This window comes from Parus major, chromosome 9, assembly GCF_001522545.3.
Source record: "Parus major isolate Abel chromosome 9, Parus_major1.1, whole genome shotgun sequence".
In the NCBI taxonomy this organism is placed as follows: Eukaryota; Metazoa; Chordata; class Aves; order Passeriformes; family Paridae; genus Parus; species Parus major.
This window is the reverse complement of record NC_031778.1, coordinates 12,903,755-12,923,436: the sequence shown is the minus strand read 5'-3', so window position 1 is coordinate 12,923,436 and position 19,682 is coordinate 12,903,755. Positions and strand designations below refer to the sequence as shown.

The 19,682-nt window shown below is 42.7% G+C and overlaps 2 protein-coding genes across 8 annotated transcripts in view; both read right to left on the bottom strand.

The window, feature by feature from the left end:
- ACAP2 (ArfGAP with coiled-coil, ankyrin repeat and PH domains 2) overlaps nucleotides 1-2,859 on the bottom strand; it is a 61,673-nt gene extending 58,814 nt beyond the window's left edge. For all 3 annotated transcript variants that reach the window (XM_015637948.2, XM_015637954.2, XM_015637957.2), the window contains exon 1: nucleotides 2,713-2,859. In XM_015637948.2, coding sequence (XP_015493434.1) covers nucleotides 2,713-2,765 — 53 coding nt within the window. In that variant the 5' untranslated portion in view covers nucleotides 2,766-2,859. The remainder of the gene's footprint in view (nucleotides 1-2,712) is intronic.
- A 1,747-nt stretch (nucleotides 2,860-4,606) lies between these two features.
- Nucleotides 4,607-19,676, bottom strand: PPP1R2 (protein phosphatase 1 regulatory inhibitor subunit 2). Of its 5 annotated transcripts, none has more exons than XR_004498784.1 (8): nucleotides 19,517-19,676; nucleotides 14,895-15,002; nucleotides 14,390-14,467; nucleotides 13,979-14,082; nucleotides 12,640-12,819; nucleotides 11,223-11,430; nucleotides 9,707-9,757; nucleotides 4,607-4,731 (listed from the first exon to the last, which is right to left on the bottom strand). XR_004498784.1 is itself a non-coding variant. In XM_033516845.1 (7 exons), the coding sequence occupies exons 1-6, from the start codon at nucleotides 19,660-19,662 to the stop codon at nucleotides 9,753-9,755; spliced, it is 621 nt and encodes a 206-aa protein (XP_033372736.1). In that variant the 5' UTR covers nucleotides 19,663-19,676; the 3' UTR covers nucleotides 4,607-4,731; nucleotides 9,707-9,752. The 5 variants fall into 5 exon arrangements, 2 of the variants coding, with proteins under 2 accessions (XP_033372736.1, XP_015493603.1); XR_001523379.2 differs by lacking the exon at nucleotides 4,607-4,731 and adding an exon at nucleotides 6,950-8,402; XM_033516845.1 differs by lacking the exon at nucleotides 11,223-11,430.
- Nucleotides 19,677-19,682: the final 6 nt, after the last annotated feature.

Genomic DNA, 19,682 nt, shown 5'->3' with positions numbered 1-19,682 from the left:
TATTACTTCAGGTTTTATAATTCAGAGATTTCTTTATCATCTACTGGAGGGAGAAAAAAAACAACCAGCCTTGCTATGAAATAACTCATCATACTTCTGCTATGAACCTTTACAGACACTGTTATCTAATCATATATCAGGACCTCAACAACTCCAATCCATGGTCCTTTCAAAAGCACTTTAAGCAAGGAAACAGATCCTAGGTTCTCTGATTTGGGGCCAAATTAAATCTCAAAGACAAGAAATATCAATATGAACTTCATGAGAAAAAGATAAGCAAGAAAGCAAGCCATGTGGCTGAAGCTGCCTGTAGTAGCATGTTTTGAGAGATTTAAATGGTTCCTCACAAAAACAGGGATTCAGTGACTCAGGAACTCTGATTCACCCATGTCCTCCCAGTTATCACCACAACCATAAGAAAGTAACCTGTGACATTTCTATTCACTACATAACTCCCAACAGTTTTATTTAACAGCTCTGACAGATATACTGACAGGAAGGATAGAGGCTACACCCTCCTGCTCAGCAAGGTCAGGAGAAAGCTGCAGCTCAGCTTTGCTACAAAGAACACAGACCAAGAAGCTGCTTTATGTCCACACTACCCCCTGCAAGAACATAGGACTTTGTCATGACCTTGCTCTACATTAGCATCTCTATCATCCCTCAATAAAACCACTGCAATAACCTTCATTCAGAAGGTTTCTACTGTTTGGGTAATTTATAAGAACACTAAGAATAACCAAAATTATAACAGCAAATATTGATGACTAATAATGAAAGATACGAACTTTTAAAGAAATACTACAGGAATTTTGCCTTGCAATTTTAACCATTTCCTATCAGTTAAAGTTTGGAAGAATGTTTTGTTGTCATCAAGTGATTACACCACAAGGTTTTCTGCAATTTCTTTGAAGGTAGTAGTATCATACTGGGAAAAAGACCATGAAGTACTAGAAGACCCTTACAAAGGGATTTCTCCAGTTTCTTTTCCTTGAAGGAAAGGAATCAAGCAAGAGGAGCTTGCTCAAAAGAGAATGCTACGAAGTGAATTCAAATGAACTGATATGACTTACCTTGAAGAAATAGCAGCATGCTTCTGCTCACAAATTTTAGTCACAACTTCTTGTTTCCTCAAGTGTATTTAGTACTTCAGCAGATATGAGTAATTTTAAAAATGCAACTACTGGTATAGTTCTATGGTTAAATTATGTCAATCTACAACTGCATTCTCACCAAATGGGACGAACCAACACTAAATACAGTTTTTCCAGAATATACACTGGCAAGCATGTCCAGCTCAGGAAGAAGCTTCGTGAAATAGCTAACTAAGCCAATGTAAAAGTTCCCCGCTGCCTTAAGGGAGGTCTCACTCTCCACTGCCTTCCTCTAGCCTTGCTTCTGGCAGTGAAGTTTCCTCTCTCTACTCCGCATAAGCTTTAGTAAGTTTCACACCCACTGAGACGCTGAGACACTCACTAACCTGGCAGAGAACCATCCAGTCTCTTCTGCCAGGGCACCCAGCTCATTGCAGGATCCAACAACACACGTCACAGTCACCAAAAAAACCGTGGGAGAAGCAGCCAGCGACAAACTGGCAGCAGAGGCAGGAGCAAAGGAGGGAAGAACAGGAACCCCAACTTCTGCCAAGGGTAAGCCATTCAACCAACCTTCCTTCTCCAGCTTCCTCTACATCCCAGAAACCACAGGATTGCTAAAGCTGATACAAAGAGGAGGCGTGAACAGACGGCCAGAGAGCGGAGAAAGAGCAGTATTATTTCCCTCAACATCTAGAGCTCACCACAGAACCACAGGCACTTGAGATACAGGCTCAGCATGGGACATGAGGGGCACAGCAGTGACACATCATGTCATGGAGCTGTCTGCATCTCCACCATCTAGCAGGGCAATACCAGGCACAGAAAGTAGATGTATGTAGGCACAGACCAGCTACACATCCCACAGAGAGGCACAATTATTAGCTACAACGGTGTCAAAGATATATACAGAATAGGTAAAAACATAAGGAAAGACTGAAGGGAAAGTTGCCTGACATGAGCAGAAGTAACCCTACAATAATGACAGGCAACTGGTCACTCGACTGGGGAAAAACAAAGGAGTGCATGCCTTGCTCTGACAACAGGAAGTAAGACGATATTGAGCTTGTTTGCTACTGGCACCCCAAGACTGGCCACACCGAATATAGACCACCAACAGACGCAGGCAGGAGACACTGGGAACTGAAGTGTGAGCACAACTCTGAAGAACCGAAGACAGACCACCAAAGAGCTCACCCTCCTGAACCTGAGTCTCAGCAGACACTGCTTCGGCTGACAAGCGTTCCCTGCATCAGCCGCCAGCCACCATTCAGCCTCATCTCCTCTAAGGCGAGTGACCCCAGCAAGCGCTCACTGCACACTGCGCTACCTCCGCAGGAGCCCAGACCCCGCACGCTGCCCACCCAGTCCCACGTACCACACATGCTGCCCCTTTTCCTTGCACTTCCCACACCCTCCCTTCCCCTTCCTCCTCAGAGCCCCCACACCACAGCAGGACCCACACAGACGCTGCCTGCTCCTCCACTCAAGGCCGGCTGCCCACAGCTCGCCAGCACCTGTCACCCCCAGGGCCCCACAGCTCGGCCCGCCCCGCACACACCGGGCCCCGCTTCCTGTCCCCCGGCACGACCCCAGCCCGGCCCCTTCTCGGCGGCACCTGAAGCGCGGCGAGTCCTTCAGGCACTCCTCGAAGTCCACGGTCACCTTCATGGTTGCGGGGCGAGCCGCTGCCTCCGCTGCTGCGGCTGCTGGCGGTGTTGGCGCGGCGAACCCGGGGCGAGGCGAGACCGGGCCAGGGCGGGCGGGGCGGGACGGAGCGGGGCGGGGGCGGTGCTCGCGGAGGGGGCGGTGCTCGGGGCGGGGGCGGCGGCCGGAGCGCCCTGTGCCCGCCCCGCCCGGACGCGACTGACGGCCCGGGCAGCCAGCAGCGACCGCCCGCGAGGGCGGGGCCACCGGCCAATCACAAGGCGAGAGGGGATGGCTCAGTAGGCAGAGCGCCCAATAGGCGTGGCCGCTCGGAAGATGCAGCCAACCGCCGGCACCGCAGCGACTGCTCCCGCCCGGCGTGCTCAGAGTGACAGCCGGGCCTGCCAACGTGCAGGCGGCCGCCGCCCTCCCGCCAATCGGCAGCTCCATCGCCGCGGCTGTCCGGACCACTGAGGCCACAGCCCGGCCCGCACGGCGCTCGCCGCCGTGACGCTGCCGGGGGCGGGGCGGGCCGTGTGGCGCCGGGCCTTCCTCAGCCGGTTATCGGTGTCTGCTTGATTTTTTTCTTTTTTGAGAATTACAGCTCTTCATTAAACGGGAGGCTCTCGCCCTCGGGGGTGAGACACGCGCGGGAAGGCCCGGCCGGGCCCCTGAACTGTTGCACGCGGTCGAGAGCTCCGCCCGTCGGCCGCACCGGGCTGCGCAGCGCCCGCGGGGGCGTCGGGACGGGCGCTGCAGCTGGAGAGCAGCGCGGGCTGCCGGGCACACACGGTGGTTCACACGGGCTCCCGAGGGCAGCCAGTGTCCCTGCTAAGGGTGCTACCAGGGGAAGAAAGATCTAGCTCCTCTTCAGTGTGATTCACTTCTAGATAGAGGAAGTAACTCGTGGGGGAGACTCAAAGGAGTATTTGAAGGAGAAACGCAAACCACGGGTTTTCTTTTCAAGGACTATCAAGTGTGCGTGCTTGGGTTTCTTACCGAACCTTTGTCCGAGAATAGTTTTTGAACTAGAGCAGATCATATTTTGAAGTAGAGTGAATCAGAGTGAACAGGACCATGTTGCAGTCTCCAGTTTGCAGTGAAGAACAGCACAATATTTTGGATTTATGATCGTTTAGGAGAATACGGGAAAAGATCTTTAACCAGTTAGGTGCTACTTACTGTTCCCAGATGTAAAACTGACAGGAACACCAGCCATCTCCACTCATTCTCAAAAGCAGCGACAGAGAAGTTACTATCCAAGTTAAACTTGTCAAAGATGAAGCAGTCGGACATGACAGGCTCTGTCCCACAGTCACAAGGTGCTGGGAAGCTGACACACGTAGATGATGTTTGCTCTTGCCTCCTCTCGGAGTTTGAGGAGCTGCCATACCTGCTTCCAGCAAGCCCACTTACCCCTGCAGCTTTCACCATCCCTCACCCCAGCATCTGCACCAAGGTTCACCTCTTTTAATCTCTTTCATTTTTTCATATTCTTCCCATTCTCTCTCCCCGACTTCCTTTCAGTGTTACAAGGAGAAACAGTCAGCATGGAACAAGGGGAACATGTAACTTCTTTCCAAGAACCTGAATGCCTGCTGTACCCTTACAGTCCCTCCCTCAGTTAAGGTGTCCTTTCACAGAAGCAGAGGGACACTTTTTGCTTCAGTCAGTTGTGGTTTAGAGTGTCAGGGTTTTTTCCTAAGACTGGTGAAATGTCAGAACCAAACTAATACTATTTAGATTTGGGATTCAAGTCACACCCACTCAGGAAAAGCAGCATGTTAATATTTGTATCACTGAGGCTGCATTTACGTTGTGAAATCCACTTTTCAACTGAAGTATGCAACTGAAAAGAGCCCATCTCTGTTTTAAGGAAGAGGTTTTACTTCCTAAGGATTAGCTGGTGTTAATCATTTTCCACTATTCCATGCCAGTGAGCCATGACTCAGTGTTGACCATGAGGAGACAGAGCAGTTGTGGTTAAATCCTACAACACACAAAGAAAAACACCTTGAAAAATGCAACCTTTTCTGTGGTACTGCTATTTTAAGTTCATTACTCAGGTTACCAGATCTACCCTGAGGTCTAGGCAAGCCAGCAAATCTGTGTGAACAAACCAATTTACATCAAAGTTAGAATAAATGAGAGTCATGAGGAAATTACAATATTGGTTTAAGAATTTATCTAGAAACATACCTGCAAATTTTAGCTGCCAGTTTCTTCTGAAGAGCTCCAAGAAGCCAAACATTAGATTAGTATTAGTGTCATAAGGCAGTAATGAAACAATGGTTTTATTTATGTTATGACACTTAACACTGGTTTCAAACAGAAAAATTACATTTGTGAGGTGGCATCGTAATACCACAAAAAAGCATGTTACAGAAACAAAGAGTTCTGGTAAGATGTACAAGTTTCAGATGAGAGAGTGAGCTGTGGAAAAAGTATCTGCAGTTTCCATGAATTGTGTACAAGCTGGTGGGAAAGAAATTAAGGACAGGAAAAAAAATCTATACACATGAGTTAAGGCTCTTATTTGCAAGTGATCTTCCTATTGGAAGTATGTTGGAAATGCTTTCTCTAAACAGGATGCAGCTTAAGGACTTAAACCTGTGCAAGAAGATTCACAGGTATGGTGCTATGGAGCTCACTGTCCACGTAAGTGAGGGCTGTGTTTGTTTCTTCTTAACACCACTCTGTATTGTACGCGAGTCTTTACCAGATGCACCTAAAGACTAAGATGTGCATGCAAGCTAAGTCCCCATCAAATGTAAAAAGAGAAAAGGAATTTCTTCTGTTGTCCCCATTCAGCAGGGAACTCTGTATTTCTCAAGCAGAGGGAAATCAGACATCCCTTTGCAAAAGAAGCTATATGGAGTTTCTGGAGCTGCTGCAAAGTAGAACTTGTCTGATTCAACTTTTAAAATGCATCAAGGTGTAAGCGGAGAAAACCAAGTAAACCAGCCTTTCAATCAGAAGCAGTGTCAGGGACACTGGGTTGCACTTCTGCTGAGGAAGACAAAGAAACACCGTGAACAGTTTTTGTGAGCACTGAGGAGAATGCAGAGAACAAAGCCTTTTTAAAAAAAAACCAAACTAAATCAAGTTTGAAAATAGCATCACACTTGGAATTTAGGAGCTTGGTGGCACAGAAAAAGGGAGATCACCCAAGCAGCTCAAAATCACCTGAGTGATGAAGGGACCTACTATACATTATGTGGTTCATTTAAAACAATCTTCATGCATTTGTGTATTTTCCTAAAAGCTACATACTCTTGTAATTTAGGATTTTGGAAGCCATTACAGGAAAGGTCTTTATTAGAAGTTAGCAAAGTTTTTTTGTTAAACAAAATGCTTTCTAGACTTTGTAAGGTACAAAGAAGCCCTGCTGAATACCAAATGGCTTTGGACACAAGAAAGTGGGGCTTTAAGGAGGGCAGGACATTAGCTCCGATAAGAGCTGCTGCTGCTGGATTCTACCTTAATTGCAGGTACAAAGTACCCATGGGTACTCAGCACAAAGTAAAAGTGATATGTTCCACAGCCTCACAGAACACATTGGTGTTACCTGCACACATTGCTCACCACATCCATGCTCAGTCTGACAGCAACACATGACTTTGCCGAGCACTGCCATGCTCTCAGCAGGATTTCAGTACCCAGCTGGAGCAGGCCAGGCCAGCAGCTACTCAGTCTGAAATACAGCTCAGTGCACACAGGCCAACACTCTGAACACTGCATGCTGGTATACAAAGAGTACAAACCTAAAGTTTTGAAATCCTATTCTTGAGAGCCAAATTGAAAGCGATGGTAAGTGACCTGACGAGTCAGAAATATCTAAATGCCTACCCTTTGCCCGTTTACTCTATGTAAGTGACCACATTGGATACAGGAAGAAGTAGCATTCTGCATATTGAAAAATTAGCATCACCACACTGGCCAGAATCAAGAGTTCAAGTCTTTCTTGTGAGAAGACCCTATTAATCTTGATTCAGGACCTCAGAAGATTAACTACCCTGTTACCCACTAAGGAGAGGAGATAGCTGGGAAAGGCACACTACAAAACCCAGTTAACTCACAGGTATCCTTGGCAATGCATCCAGTCTAATGAATCATTCCAGTAAAAATCTTTCAAAGGACAGCATCCTATTGCATTATTCACTCTCAATTTTTCTGGGACTGCAGGAAAGCTCACACTTGAGAAGGCGTGTAACTGTAAAATAACTTTCATTCCTTTATTCAAACTTCACATATACAGTGGAGAAAAAGACATTTTAAAATAGATCCATATAATTATATGGATTTTTGCAACATATCAAATTCAGATCAAAATTAAGATATACACTGTATTTCATAACCAAGCTAAAGCTTAAGTGTGTACTTCGTTTGTGTAATAAAACCCAGGAACTGCTCTGAATACTGGAACATTCACCAGTCAAATTCCACCCAGTGGGAAGTTTTTACAGCAATTTGGAGGTGCAAAATCCCTCTTTACAGCTATACAACCACACTGTAAACAAGTATTTGAATTAGGCAGTTTCCCTTCTAGCTTCCAAAAAAGCCTTCATTTTACAAAAGCAGTTGTTGTAAGTTGCAATGGACACAGGAAGCTTTAGACCAGTGGTTTTCAGTAAGAAAGTTGCCAACCCCAAATGAGTAGATCAACAGCAGTTATCTTTCATAAAGAACAGCCAGAGCCTAAGCTCAGCACATCTTCAGTCCTGATGTATATTTCCTCGTGGCTGGGTGTTTTTCCTCAGGTGCTAACAGCGCAAACACTGTTCATGCAACTGGAAAGAACCAAACATTTGAAACAAGAGCCAGAAGAGTAACAGTGGATGTGATTTTGAGAGAAAAGCTGGAGGAAACTTGCACATTCTCACAATAAGCCAGAGAGAGCTCCACAAAAGAACCAGTCCTGATGGAAGAGGTTATGACAGTTAAATGCAAAGTTCAAGTTAGCCGTTTCCAGTGTAAAAACACTCCCTTTGCCAGATGTTAGTACTGCTTTAGTCAGAAACTAACAACCAATTCCAAACACTGCTCTTAAGAAATAACACAGCTCTTGTTCTAAAGACTGGGAAAGTGCAGGTAAAAACATACTGAAATCTAGATTAACAGGTCAACACTTTACAAAAAAAAAAGTTGTAGGACTTGAATAATCCCTTTTTAAACTGCTTAACACATCTGATAAATAGCTTACATGTCAATCTGATATATGCTGTACCGTTTGGCTCTTGAATCCCAAAACTTTCCACATGAGACACCACATCTAGAACACTCTCAAATAAATAGTGGAAAACCAAAAGATAGTGAGTGTTTCAAAGCAAGAGTAACAGTACATCACGCAAGATAATCAGCGCTATACATACAGGGAATGCCATTCTGGTTGAACAAATTATGAAGCAGTATTCTCCCAAGAAATACTAGGCACAAGAAAAAATCAATTAGACAGTGTTTTCTGCCTAATGGACAAGTCTAAAATTAACATTCTTGGCAATACAACATTGTAACTGATATGCTTCTTAACATTTAAGAGCCTTAACTGCAAAAATCATGAAGCGATGTTTATATTTGTGTCTTTGACAAGCAGTTACAGTTCTGGACAGATTTCTTCTATGCTGTGTGCTCTACTTTCCAGCTGGTCACGGGTAACATGTGCTGCATAAGGAAGATTACAAAAAATAGATAATTTTTCACACCCATTGAATGTTTTCACAACACACACAAATATCCTCCTGAAATCATCTTTGCTTCTCCAAAGATCATGTTTTCTAACCCATCTTAGCAATGTATAAGCTTTTAGTTGAAGAGTGCAGAAACTTCTAAAACAGTTATTTGACCCTCATGCTCTAAAGTGATGGCAAACACCAGTGCTCAGCACATCAAGCACTGAGTGCTCAGCTCCACCCCAGAACTGGGCGGATTTAATTCAGGTGTTTAGAACACATGAGGTTCCTGAAACACCAGCAAACATAGTACTTCCCAGGTCAAGTTTTCAAATCAAGTGCCAGAGGAGGCACTTGAAATAAAAAAATCCCAGGTTTATAAATGAAGGAGCACAGTCAGTTGTGTTTTCAGGAAGTTGTTAACTCATGCTTTTGAGCAAAAACACCACAATAAATCAGAGGAAACTTCTCCTCAGTGCTGATCAAAGAATACAGTGCTGATCAAAAATAATAATCTTTTTAAAAGGCCAGTTTGGCTTGGGCGTGAGATAGATTTGGTAACATGCAGTTTAACAAGCAAACAGTAGAGTTAACCAACAGTACTGATTACTGTGTGCTCCCAGCCTTCTCACTTAATTCATATTTAGGGTAATGCTTGCCCTGGTTATAAAAACACAACATATTCTGTATCTACCAAAGGGCACACCCAGTCAGTGACAGCTCAGCTGCTGGGTGCCATCTGAACAGGTTAGCAGAGCAATGCAGCTAAATGAACCAGAAAATGAGAACAATAGTCTTACTGCTTGTCAATTGAACTGCTATAGACAACACCCTCTGGCTGATACTTTTGTGTAGCAGAAGACAGGTCTGCACTGAAATCATCATGCTTAAATTTACCTACATCAGGAATATTTCCTTCAGTGATTTCAAAGAGAATTTCTAAAGGGAAGGTTTTTATGGAGAGAAACAAAGGTCACTTCTGCTGGCAAAGTCTACTTATGTTATTCCTGGAGTCATAAATAGCAACTAGCCAGAGAAGGTGAAATGCTGAAGCAAGTAAATGTAGAATCACAGAGTGGTTTGGGTTGGAAGAAACTTTATAGGACATCCAGCTCCAACCCCCCTGCTACATGCAGTCTATCACAACTTCTACTTTCTTTTCCATAAATGAGGTTGGTTGCTCGTATTCATGGGATATGGCATGGCTACTTAAGGCAAGAAAGGAATGATCCATCCATTTAAAACACTTGGCAGCCACAATGAAGACAGGAGCAAGAATTTACAAAGAGTTCTCACCATCACTGACTGGACTGGCCATCTTCATTTCAATCAGCAAGAAATCTCAGTCTGCAACCAAGAAGTGCAACTTGTATTAGTGGACCTGATGGTATCTGACAGGAGCCTCCTTAAACCTGCCCTAAGTCTTTAGCCCCTTCTTTGAAAGAGCGTAGAGATTAGAATTGTACTGTTAGTTTTACTCAAATACAAACTAGACAGAAGGTAGAAAGAAACATCAGATAAGAGAAGCATGGAATCTTTAAGAGATCTTCATAGACAGAAAAAATTCCAATTGAGAAGAGATTTCTCAAATTGCCTGAAAAACAACCCAGGAGCCACTGGAACCCCAGAGTCACAATAGACCACTAAGAAATGCTTTTTACATCACACCTTTACCTGCAACAATCATCAGTACTATGGAAGTCATGTTATTCCATCAGAATAAAAAGACATTGCATGGCAGCTCTCACCCACATAGACTAACTGGCATAATAGATGAGTGGCAGCCACATCACTTCATGATCTCCATAACTTCGCAAAAACTCAAGTCAAATGGAAGAATTTATAAAAATATAGCTACAATACAACATGCAGAAAACCCAGGACATTTTGAAGTTAAAAGCAAGCATCAAGTCTGTTAGTCAGTTTAACAGTGAAGCCAAAACAAGCCATTGCAAAAATCAACTCCTGTATCACCCAGTACAAGAGTAAGGAAACCCTCCCTTTTCTGCTCTAGACAAAGCACTTTAAAACACAATTTCAAGTCAAAGAGCTCTTTGAAAGTTATCCAGGTGAATAATCTTTCCATACACTGTTCTCAGGAACATGAATATTAATAGGATTTTGATTTCCTTCCACAAAGGAAACAGCTAATTTTTAAATACTCAAGTGCTTAATGTAACCAAAAGCACAGCATGACCAAAAGCACAATGACCAAAAACCCCAAGTAGCAAGCATTAAAGCCATCTATTTGAGAAACCTTCTGTAGCTCTAATTAACACTTATTCATAAGGAGATTCTTCTGTGCCCTCAGAATACAGATGAATGAGCAATAAATAATGTAATCTCAAAAAAGTTATTTCAGTAAAACTGACATTAACACAGCTACATGCTAAACATTTCTCATTGCAATGTAGAAATTTCTTAAAATGTGGGCAGTGGCAGAAGACTGGTTTATTAACATTTTTGTTCATATCCTGTCATTCTTTGCCCAACCCTGTCACATAATCCGTCTGAGGACATTCAATTCACCAGCTGCTACAAAAGTGAGACCAGTACTTAACCTCAGAAGAACTGATCAAGGACAAGGATTAAAGGCTGTGATAGCTGATATAGAGATTACGAGATAACAAAACATGAAGGTTTAAGCAGAATGATAGAAAAGTGAAGAATTGAGAACTGTATCAGGTTAATGGAAAGTATTTCTATATGCTATGGTGTGGAGGTGAACCAGTTAGTTAACGGGTTGCCACACTGGCAGACAGTTACATTTATGGAATCTATTAGCCATGAGCAGTCTAAAATTGATAATTACCAGTTGTGGTTCTGAAGCTGGTTATGAGGAAGGTGGAATGGACTTCAACAATAGAGATGGAAAAATGCTGCAAAGGTCTGCCTTCTTTCCACTGGCGAATGCAGCTGGGGAGCGGAGTTGCCTCTGTTTTACAGCAGAGTGCAGAGAGATGGCAGCTTCAGGCCATGCAGAAGGCTCATACGGTTGGCTGCTGCAGCCCTCCTTTCCCCTGGAGAGTGAAGTTCTAGTAAATAGCCATTATAAGGCCTATGTTAAGTTACTGGACAAAGTCAGTCCAGTAATGGGTCTCAGACAGATAGCAAATGACCCTTTCAGAACAATTGTGAAGGAGTTAGTCCTCCTGTAGTAAATAACAGGATGAAAAGGTGCAATCCACAGAACTTAAACACGCAACTTTGCAAATCACCTTTTTATTGCGTGAGAATTAAGTGAATTTTACAGGAGTTCCTAGTTCACATGGTTGTGAAAAGCAGATGTGAACCAAGTTAAACCCATGCAGCATCTTCCCAAGTCTGCAGACCATGCTAATATCTCACAGCTTTGCCAACCACAGATGAACAAGGCTTACAGACTTCACTGCCACCAGTCTCATGAGCAACAGATGTGTGGTTTTTTAATGTCAAAACTTTATTCAAAGTGCTGTTACATATAGAGGTGGGGAGTGAACTGTAATTATTCACCAGAATACCACCACAAAAGTCTAAGCCGTTTCACCCAGAGAGAAATTTCAAGATGGAAGAGAAGGTGTCAGCCTCTATAGTTTTACAAGTTCCCTATGAAGAGACAGCCCTGCAACAGGTTCCAGCAACAGCTCCCACTCAAACATCCCAGACTTTCTTCCAGTAGCTGCACTAAAAGCGAAGTTGAGAGTCCTATCCCATACTATAGCAATGAACATTTCTGCTCAAGGAAAAGTCTGTATTGAAGGCTTAATAGCAGTTTTACATTACAGTCTTCTTCCTCAGGAAGATAAATACAGTCCTCTCAAGAGGGAGGAAACATTGATGGCAATTTCCCATTGCTGGCTACAGGATGGATTGGGAGCAGAATGGGAAATGACCCACAACAAAAAGCCAGGCGATTAAAGTGTTCAGTACAAGACAGCTCCTCCTTTAAAAAGGGTGCTGGCAACTTCACTATCCAAAGTCAGCTGTGTTGGGGAAATGGTAAGAAGTGGAGATGTTTGTTTTTCTGTTATGCCACAACAAACAAAAGCCTACATGCTGTTTATCAACACTGATAGTTTTTGTTCCATGCTGCAAATCTACCTATGAAAACAGAGTGCAACATTACTCATTCAGTGTTACATACATACTATACTCCTTCTAGTCAGTCTCACACTGAAGTATATTCATTTCCCAGCAACTCAAAGGACCACCAGTACTTACAGGTGCTTTTTAATTAATCAGTAGCTCACCATGTTCGGTAGCTTCTGTACTCATTGTTTCTACATCTGCAGCATCACGCATCTCTTCATCCTCTTCATCTTCCTCTTCTTCACCACGCATTTCTTTCGCAATGAGCTGCCTGGCCAGTTTGATGTTTCTTCCTTCATTGTAGTGCATTTTTCTCTTCATTTCAAACTGTTTCTTTTTCTCTGTGGACAAACAAATGGAAATAATTGCTCCTTCCCTTAGAAAAAAAAAATCAACATATCCTCTTCAAAGAAGAACATACTGAATAAAAATTATTGTCTGCAAGCAGTGGAGCATTCTTTTAAAATGAGTGTGACTTACAAAAAGGATAGTAATTGATGTACTGGAATCTCAGAAGCACTTCTGTAAGAACCTGTTTGCAACTCAGAGCGAGTCTGAACCCCGAGAAGCATCTGATAAAAGTACACAAAATTCCAGTTTCACAAGCCTTGTTTCTAAGTAAACTCAAGGACAGATTGAGACATACCGCTGGGACAGAAGATGAACTTTTGCAGCTGTGTGCCTTGACTCCTGGCTAGCCACCAAAGTTCAGTTATGAGAGATATATTTACCACATGTAGAAGAAAATATTTTCCACTTTCACCATGGCCCAAAGCCATCTCTGCTCCATATATTAAACATTAACATATCCAGCAGTATTGCATTATAATTAAATAAATTTTGCTTACTGCCAGCCCCAATGTTTTGTTCTTTTCCTTCCTTTAGTATAGCAAGGTTTCATGCTCAAAGTTAAGGCCAGGAAATTTGAGAAGCACCAGCTAGATAATACAAGCCTGAAACCTTAGAAGTATTATTGTTGACTGTTCTGTTAAAACATTCTAGTCCAAGTTCACATGAAACAATATCTCTGTTAAAGATGCCATTTGCTTTGGAATAGCTGCAGACTTCCTATTGCATCCATCTACCAGTTGCTTTGAGAATACCAGAAATATTATCTGTACATTTGCAAGCAATTAGCAGCATTTTATTTGTAGTGGTACTCATTGAATTAAGTTGACCCGAAATATGTTCACATTAAGAACTATTGCTTCAACCCCAAACCACAACTCTTAGTTGAGGTGTCTTGGCAGGAATTCCCACACCTTAAGCTTGTACACAGGGACACAGCCACCAACAGCAAATTCCTGTTTATATGTAGATCCCAAACCAAACATTCCTGATTAGAGACAAACAGCATATTTGTTCAAACACTATTTATCTCTATTTTCAAATCACAACATTTTTCTGATAGTACTTGTTTGCAAATTTTTCGTATGGAAAACCTGAAACTCTTTGTAAGAAAAGATTCTAAACAGAAGAAAGAAAACAACTTATGCCTACCCCGTTCTTCAGGTGTTAATTCTTCGTCTTCATCCTCCTCCTCACTGCTTTCTTCTTGCCTTGCTATAATCTTGGGTCCTCTACCTTCAGCTGCAGCTGCCAGCCTACATAAATCATGCAATACAAAATACTGAAACAGCAAGTTTTTCAGTATTTAAAATAACTGACATTTCAGAACACTCATACAAACAGCTTTGTTCATTATTTTTGCCATATTCATATGTAGTAACAACCTGTAAGAGGTTTAAATTACCAGTAGCACTACGAAACACTGAAAAACACTTAATTTGACAACAGCAAAAATGCAGCTTCTAGAAAAACCAGCAACAGCTTTCCATAAAGCAAATCTACCCCAGGAAAGAGCAGATTATCTTCACATTTAGTCAGGTTTTTTTTTATTACAATACTTACTTTTTACTCAACACATCTGCTCTTAAAGGCTCATATTCTGAATCACTCACTGCATCTTCATCATCTTCTCCTATCATGCTTGGAGGACAAACAAAAAGTAGCTTTTTTAGTAATTTGGTTGAGTTTGTCGTTTGCTCAAGAAAACAGTCAAAACCTTACAACACTCAATTTAAAGACTCCTTTAATGCTTTAGAAGTTTTCCAAATCAACTTAAAATATTGCTATGACAACATTATATCCTGGTACTGAAAAAGAAATAGAATCAATAGAAGACTTATTTATTCCATTCAAAGCCTAAAGCCTGCTAGAACAAACCTTCTAAACTTTATCCTTTACACTTTGTCCTTTCAGACTGTTCTCCTTATTTAGAAGCTTTATAGATCTCAGTATGTTGCATACACCCAGGAGGCCTGCACAGTAATATGACATCACCCACAAAGTAAATTTTGCTCTAAACCCACAATTCCACCTGGCAGCACACAGGAAAACACTTTAGCAAGCATACCTGTGGTAAGGAGTACTTGGCTCATCAATTTTCATCAAGCCATAATCTTTGCCTGCAGGGTGGTACGTAGCTATGATGTTCATTTCATCCCACTTCTGGGATTTTTTACTGAAATATGAAAAGAAAATTAAATTTTCTTATATTCTAAATTAGTTCTGCTTTACCAGAGAAGGAATTTTTAAAATATCATCTGATCTCTACTACATACTAAACAAAAAATATTGTTATGACACACAGACATATTCAAAGTATAGCTATTAAATACTGCTCTATACATACTTAAGTCATACTAAATTATTAGTGCAACTCAATTTCCCTAACAAGTCACAACAGCTAAACAAACTCAATGATCTAATAGCATATTCATATAATTCAGAGATTCCTGGACTTGTTCAGTAACTATCTTGTGAACTGTTTGATTTTACAGTAACTTGTAAAAAGAGAATTCTTCCCCTTATTACAACCCACAAGACTTTAACAGAACCCAATACCTTCAGTTCACCTCTGCTGAGGGAGCTGGAATGATTATTAGCAAAACTGTTACATAAACAATAGCAACCAACAAATCCCCTCCTGCAGTGAAATAAGTAGAATAGAACAAGCTGGTTATTAATACTGCTTTTGTCATCCTAAATTGGAATCATAAGCCAAGTGATTCATTGCTATAATTAAGCCGAGGGAGTTTCACATTTTATGCAGACAGGCACCAGTGATGCTACATTATCTAGAATTTTCTTAGTCAACCAGAAAATGTGCCATTTTATGTATATTTGAAGAAACTAAGGCTCACCCACACTGACTGCTCACTGACAAAATATATAAGCCACAAGAAAAGCAACTACCTTGTGGCCAGAGAAAGAGCCACCTCTCCACTGATCTAAAAGCCACAAAAAATGTTTAATCAATACAAACCACCATGTTCCAAGTTTTCTCTAAAAAGGTTATTGGAAACTTCATATAAGGTGGTCTTTCCCTTAGATTAAGCCAATAAATTTAATTTTAGAATAATACAAAAATTCAACAAGTTAATATATTCTTGTTGTAAATTATTAGTTAAGGAAGCAAACATTACAGGACTTTGTAGGTTTTTTGGGGGGTTTTGTTTGGTTTGGGGTGGTTGTTGTTTGGGTTTTTGTGGGGATGGGAGGGGGCAGTTGGCTGGACGACTTCCACATAACTGCTCTTGTTTAAACACAGACTGCTCCAATAACAGATCTGAAAGATATATTCAATCTCAATAACACAAGTGCTCTTGAGCAGAATAATATCTGTAAAACAAACGTGATAAAGCAAAATTCCAAGCACAAACTACACTCTACATTTACAGCATCACTGCATAATACAATGTGGGGGGAAAAAACTAAAGAGAAAAAAACAGATGTGGGGATTGATGCTGAACCCTAGAGGCCACAGGCTTACACTCCAGAAATTAATACAAATTGAATGATCTTAATCCCCTCAGCACACAGTAACTGGTGCCAAGGTCTCATGTTCGAGGCTTCAGGTCCATTTAATCATTTTGTGCAAACACAAGGATTGCAGCATAAGCGGACAACACGTGAGTCAGATCGTGGCTCTGGCAGGGCGGGGAGTCATGAGCTTCATGATGACAAAGCAAGAGATCCAGTCTAGGAACGCCACTCATTCAAAACTGTCTGGTTGGGAGTCGAAAAATCCCCAGTTTACCCAGTTGAACAGAGCCTAAAGTTCACCCATGGCCAACACAAGATGCTTGCTGTGTTGCACAGGGAGGATTTTTACCATGATACATAGGGTACACAGGCTCTGTAAAGAGACAGAGCTCAGCTGACAAGGAAATACAACAGATGGGAGAGATTCCCATCACATGCTTTGTGTTCACTTGCCCAGAGCACATCAAGGTTTATAGCCCAGACTCACAACTCCACCTAATAATAATACTGGCAATCTTGGAACAATCCCTTTGGCATGCACTGTGCTGGAAATCAGACAGCCCACACTGAGCAAGGCAGTGAGTCATAAATAAAAGACTGAATGAGTTTTTAGTGGCTTCATTTTTCACACTTATTTTTTTAAACTCAGATTCCAACACTAAAAGCCTTGGCTGTGAAACACCTCCCAAAGCACAGCTTGAAGTTCACCTGCGGGAAAAAGTCATTAGTGGCAAAGAGACAAACATATCATTTCACCCCTGCTTGTAAAAAACCCTCACAGGAGAATGACTAAGTGCTCTGAAAACCCACACCTCTCCTGTTTGTCTCCAATTTTGCATGTCTGCACAGCATAACACTAATGACAGGGCTTAGGACCATCATAGGGAAATGCATCCTGACCCCCCTTCAGATACAGAAATAGGTAATCTAATCTTCCTTAGGAAAATGAGATTTGAAAAATCTCATAACTGCTCATTTGTATTTTCTCACATCTTTAAAAATACACAATAACTCCATTTGACACCACACCAGGTGGAGTGGACAAGCAGGAAGTTTCAGCAGCAGTAATAGCAAAGAACACCTCTCACATCTCACTTACTCCTACCATAGCAGACTCACCTCTTCCAACACAGCTACTTGTGCACACACACTTCCACAATTCCTTTGTAAAATATCACATCCACTTGTTCACAGGCTCTCACAGGGGTCTGAAGGCAAAAAATACTGTACCCCAGTGTGTATGCCAAGTGTGTATGCCAAGAACACATCTTTCATTGAACCACCATCTCAGCTCTTAGGATGCAGTTCCAGTGGTGTCCCAATTTCTCAGCTTCCTTCTTGCATCATATTTTCATTAAGGAATTTTTCCAAACAATGTTACCATCACTAACAGCAGCACAAGGTCAGTAATGATGCAAGTACATGAGAGCTCTACTGAACATGGTGCTTTAAAAGATGACAGCTGACACAATGAGCTCTTTCATCTATAGATATTTTAAAAGATCTCCAGACCTGAATTGCAATATTAGAAATAAGCAGAATAATTGGGAAATCAAATACCTGAATTTATTACCTAATCTTTAATGTCAAAGGAAAATCACAACTGTACTACTTATCATTCTTCTAAAAACAAAACTGTTTTGCTGAAATCAGAAATAACACTGATATATTGATACATTACAATCTAAAAATAATACCTGCACAGAAACCAGCTTTTTATACCCTATACTGATCTTTCCAGGAAATTTTCTAATGCAGCCTGCCAGGTTCAGCCAGTATCTTTCAACTTGCAAGGCCATTTCAGAATTAATCTAACTGAATTTATTGGCTCATGTTGGTAAACAAGAAATAGAAGCTGGACTCTAGCCCACTAACTGCTTCCCAAGAAATTATTGTGTGCAATAACCAATATACCATATACTCATCAGTTCATCATGAATTTCTATTAATTTTTCAAGATGGTACAAAAGAAAGTATAGAAAATTAAACAACGGCTACCAACAGCCACTTGTAATTTATGTCTGGTGTGGTATTAAACACATTAAGCTACATAATATTAAAACTAAAGAAAAGGAAAAGAAAAAATTATATTTGTGTAACATTGCTACTTACACTCACCTGTTTCAAAAACATCATCTTATTCATTCAGTTGAAATATTTCTCTGGAAAGCAGGAGCAGCTAACACAAGCAAAGCTGCAACCAAAAGCTTTCTTACCTTGCTGACTTTAGACTACATTAATGACTTAACTAGGCAAAGATAAAAGGAATATTACCATAATAATAAAAAAAACCCATCAGCATGACCATTTAATTTTATTGTTATTTCTCTCCTTACAATACCGAATAAGGTGCCAAAAGCAAATAATGTGTCCAAAGCAAATTTGGAAACACTGAATTCAGGTCAAACCTTCCTCATCATAACTTGATGGAGAATCAGAGCAACGGCAGGCAGCACATGCTGGGGGCATCAGGAGAACTGTTGGATTCTTACCCATCAAGAACAGGTGCTGGCCAGCTAAAGACCCCTTCCGGCACATCTGGACCAGCTCGGCATGTTACAATTAAACCGAGATTTTCATGTCATTCAAATCACAAACAACACGGCTGTGCACATTCTCAAATGTGAGATTCATACGGATGGATCCTGCACAACCGAGAATACATCTTGATTATGTTTCAGCCCAGGAGAGGTCCCCTCTCCAGGGACACGCTTCTGATTACAAGAAATGAGCTGCCTATGAGAAGGCTGAAAATAAATCAAGCGCATTTCTCAAACTGTGAACTATCCTCATAGCGTCGGTAAAACGCTTTGTGAGCTGCCACCCTTAGCGGGTGACAGCCACTCCTCGGCAGGAGCCACAGCGACAGCTCCCGCCGGCCTCATGCGGGCAGCGCTCCCCGCCTCCGCCCAGGTGCACAGCCGGCATCCCCCTGCTCCCAGCGGAGCCCCAGTCCCGGCGGGAGCTCCCACTGCCGGATCCCCACCGCCGAGCGGAGCCGAGCTCCGGGCCCGCCGCCGCACGGGGGTCACGGCACGGACCACCCGTCCCGCCCGCGCAGCATCCCCCCGGGCACGGGGCACCGCGGCAGCCCCGGCTGGAGACACCGCCCGGGTGATCCCGCTCCACGGGCTCCTCGAAGGAGCGGGACGGCCGGAGGGAGGCCCTGCGGGGACCCGCCGCGGCCGCCCACCACCACCCGGGCCTCACCCGTGCTCGTCCTCGTCGCAGGCCTGGCTGGCCTGCCGCGCCCCCACGGCCGCTCCCGACGACGCCTTGCTGCCGCTCTTCTTCAGGATGCCCTTGATGGGCCCCCTACCCGTCGCCGAGGCGTCCGGTACCGAGGGCGCCTCCATGGCTGCGCCGCCCGCCCGGT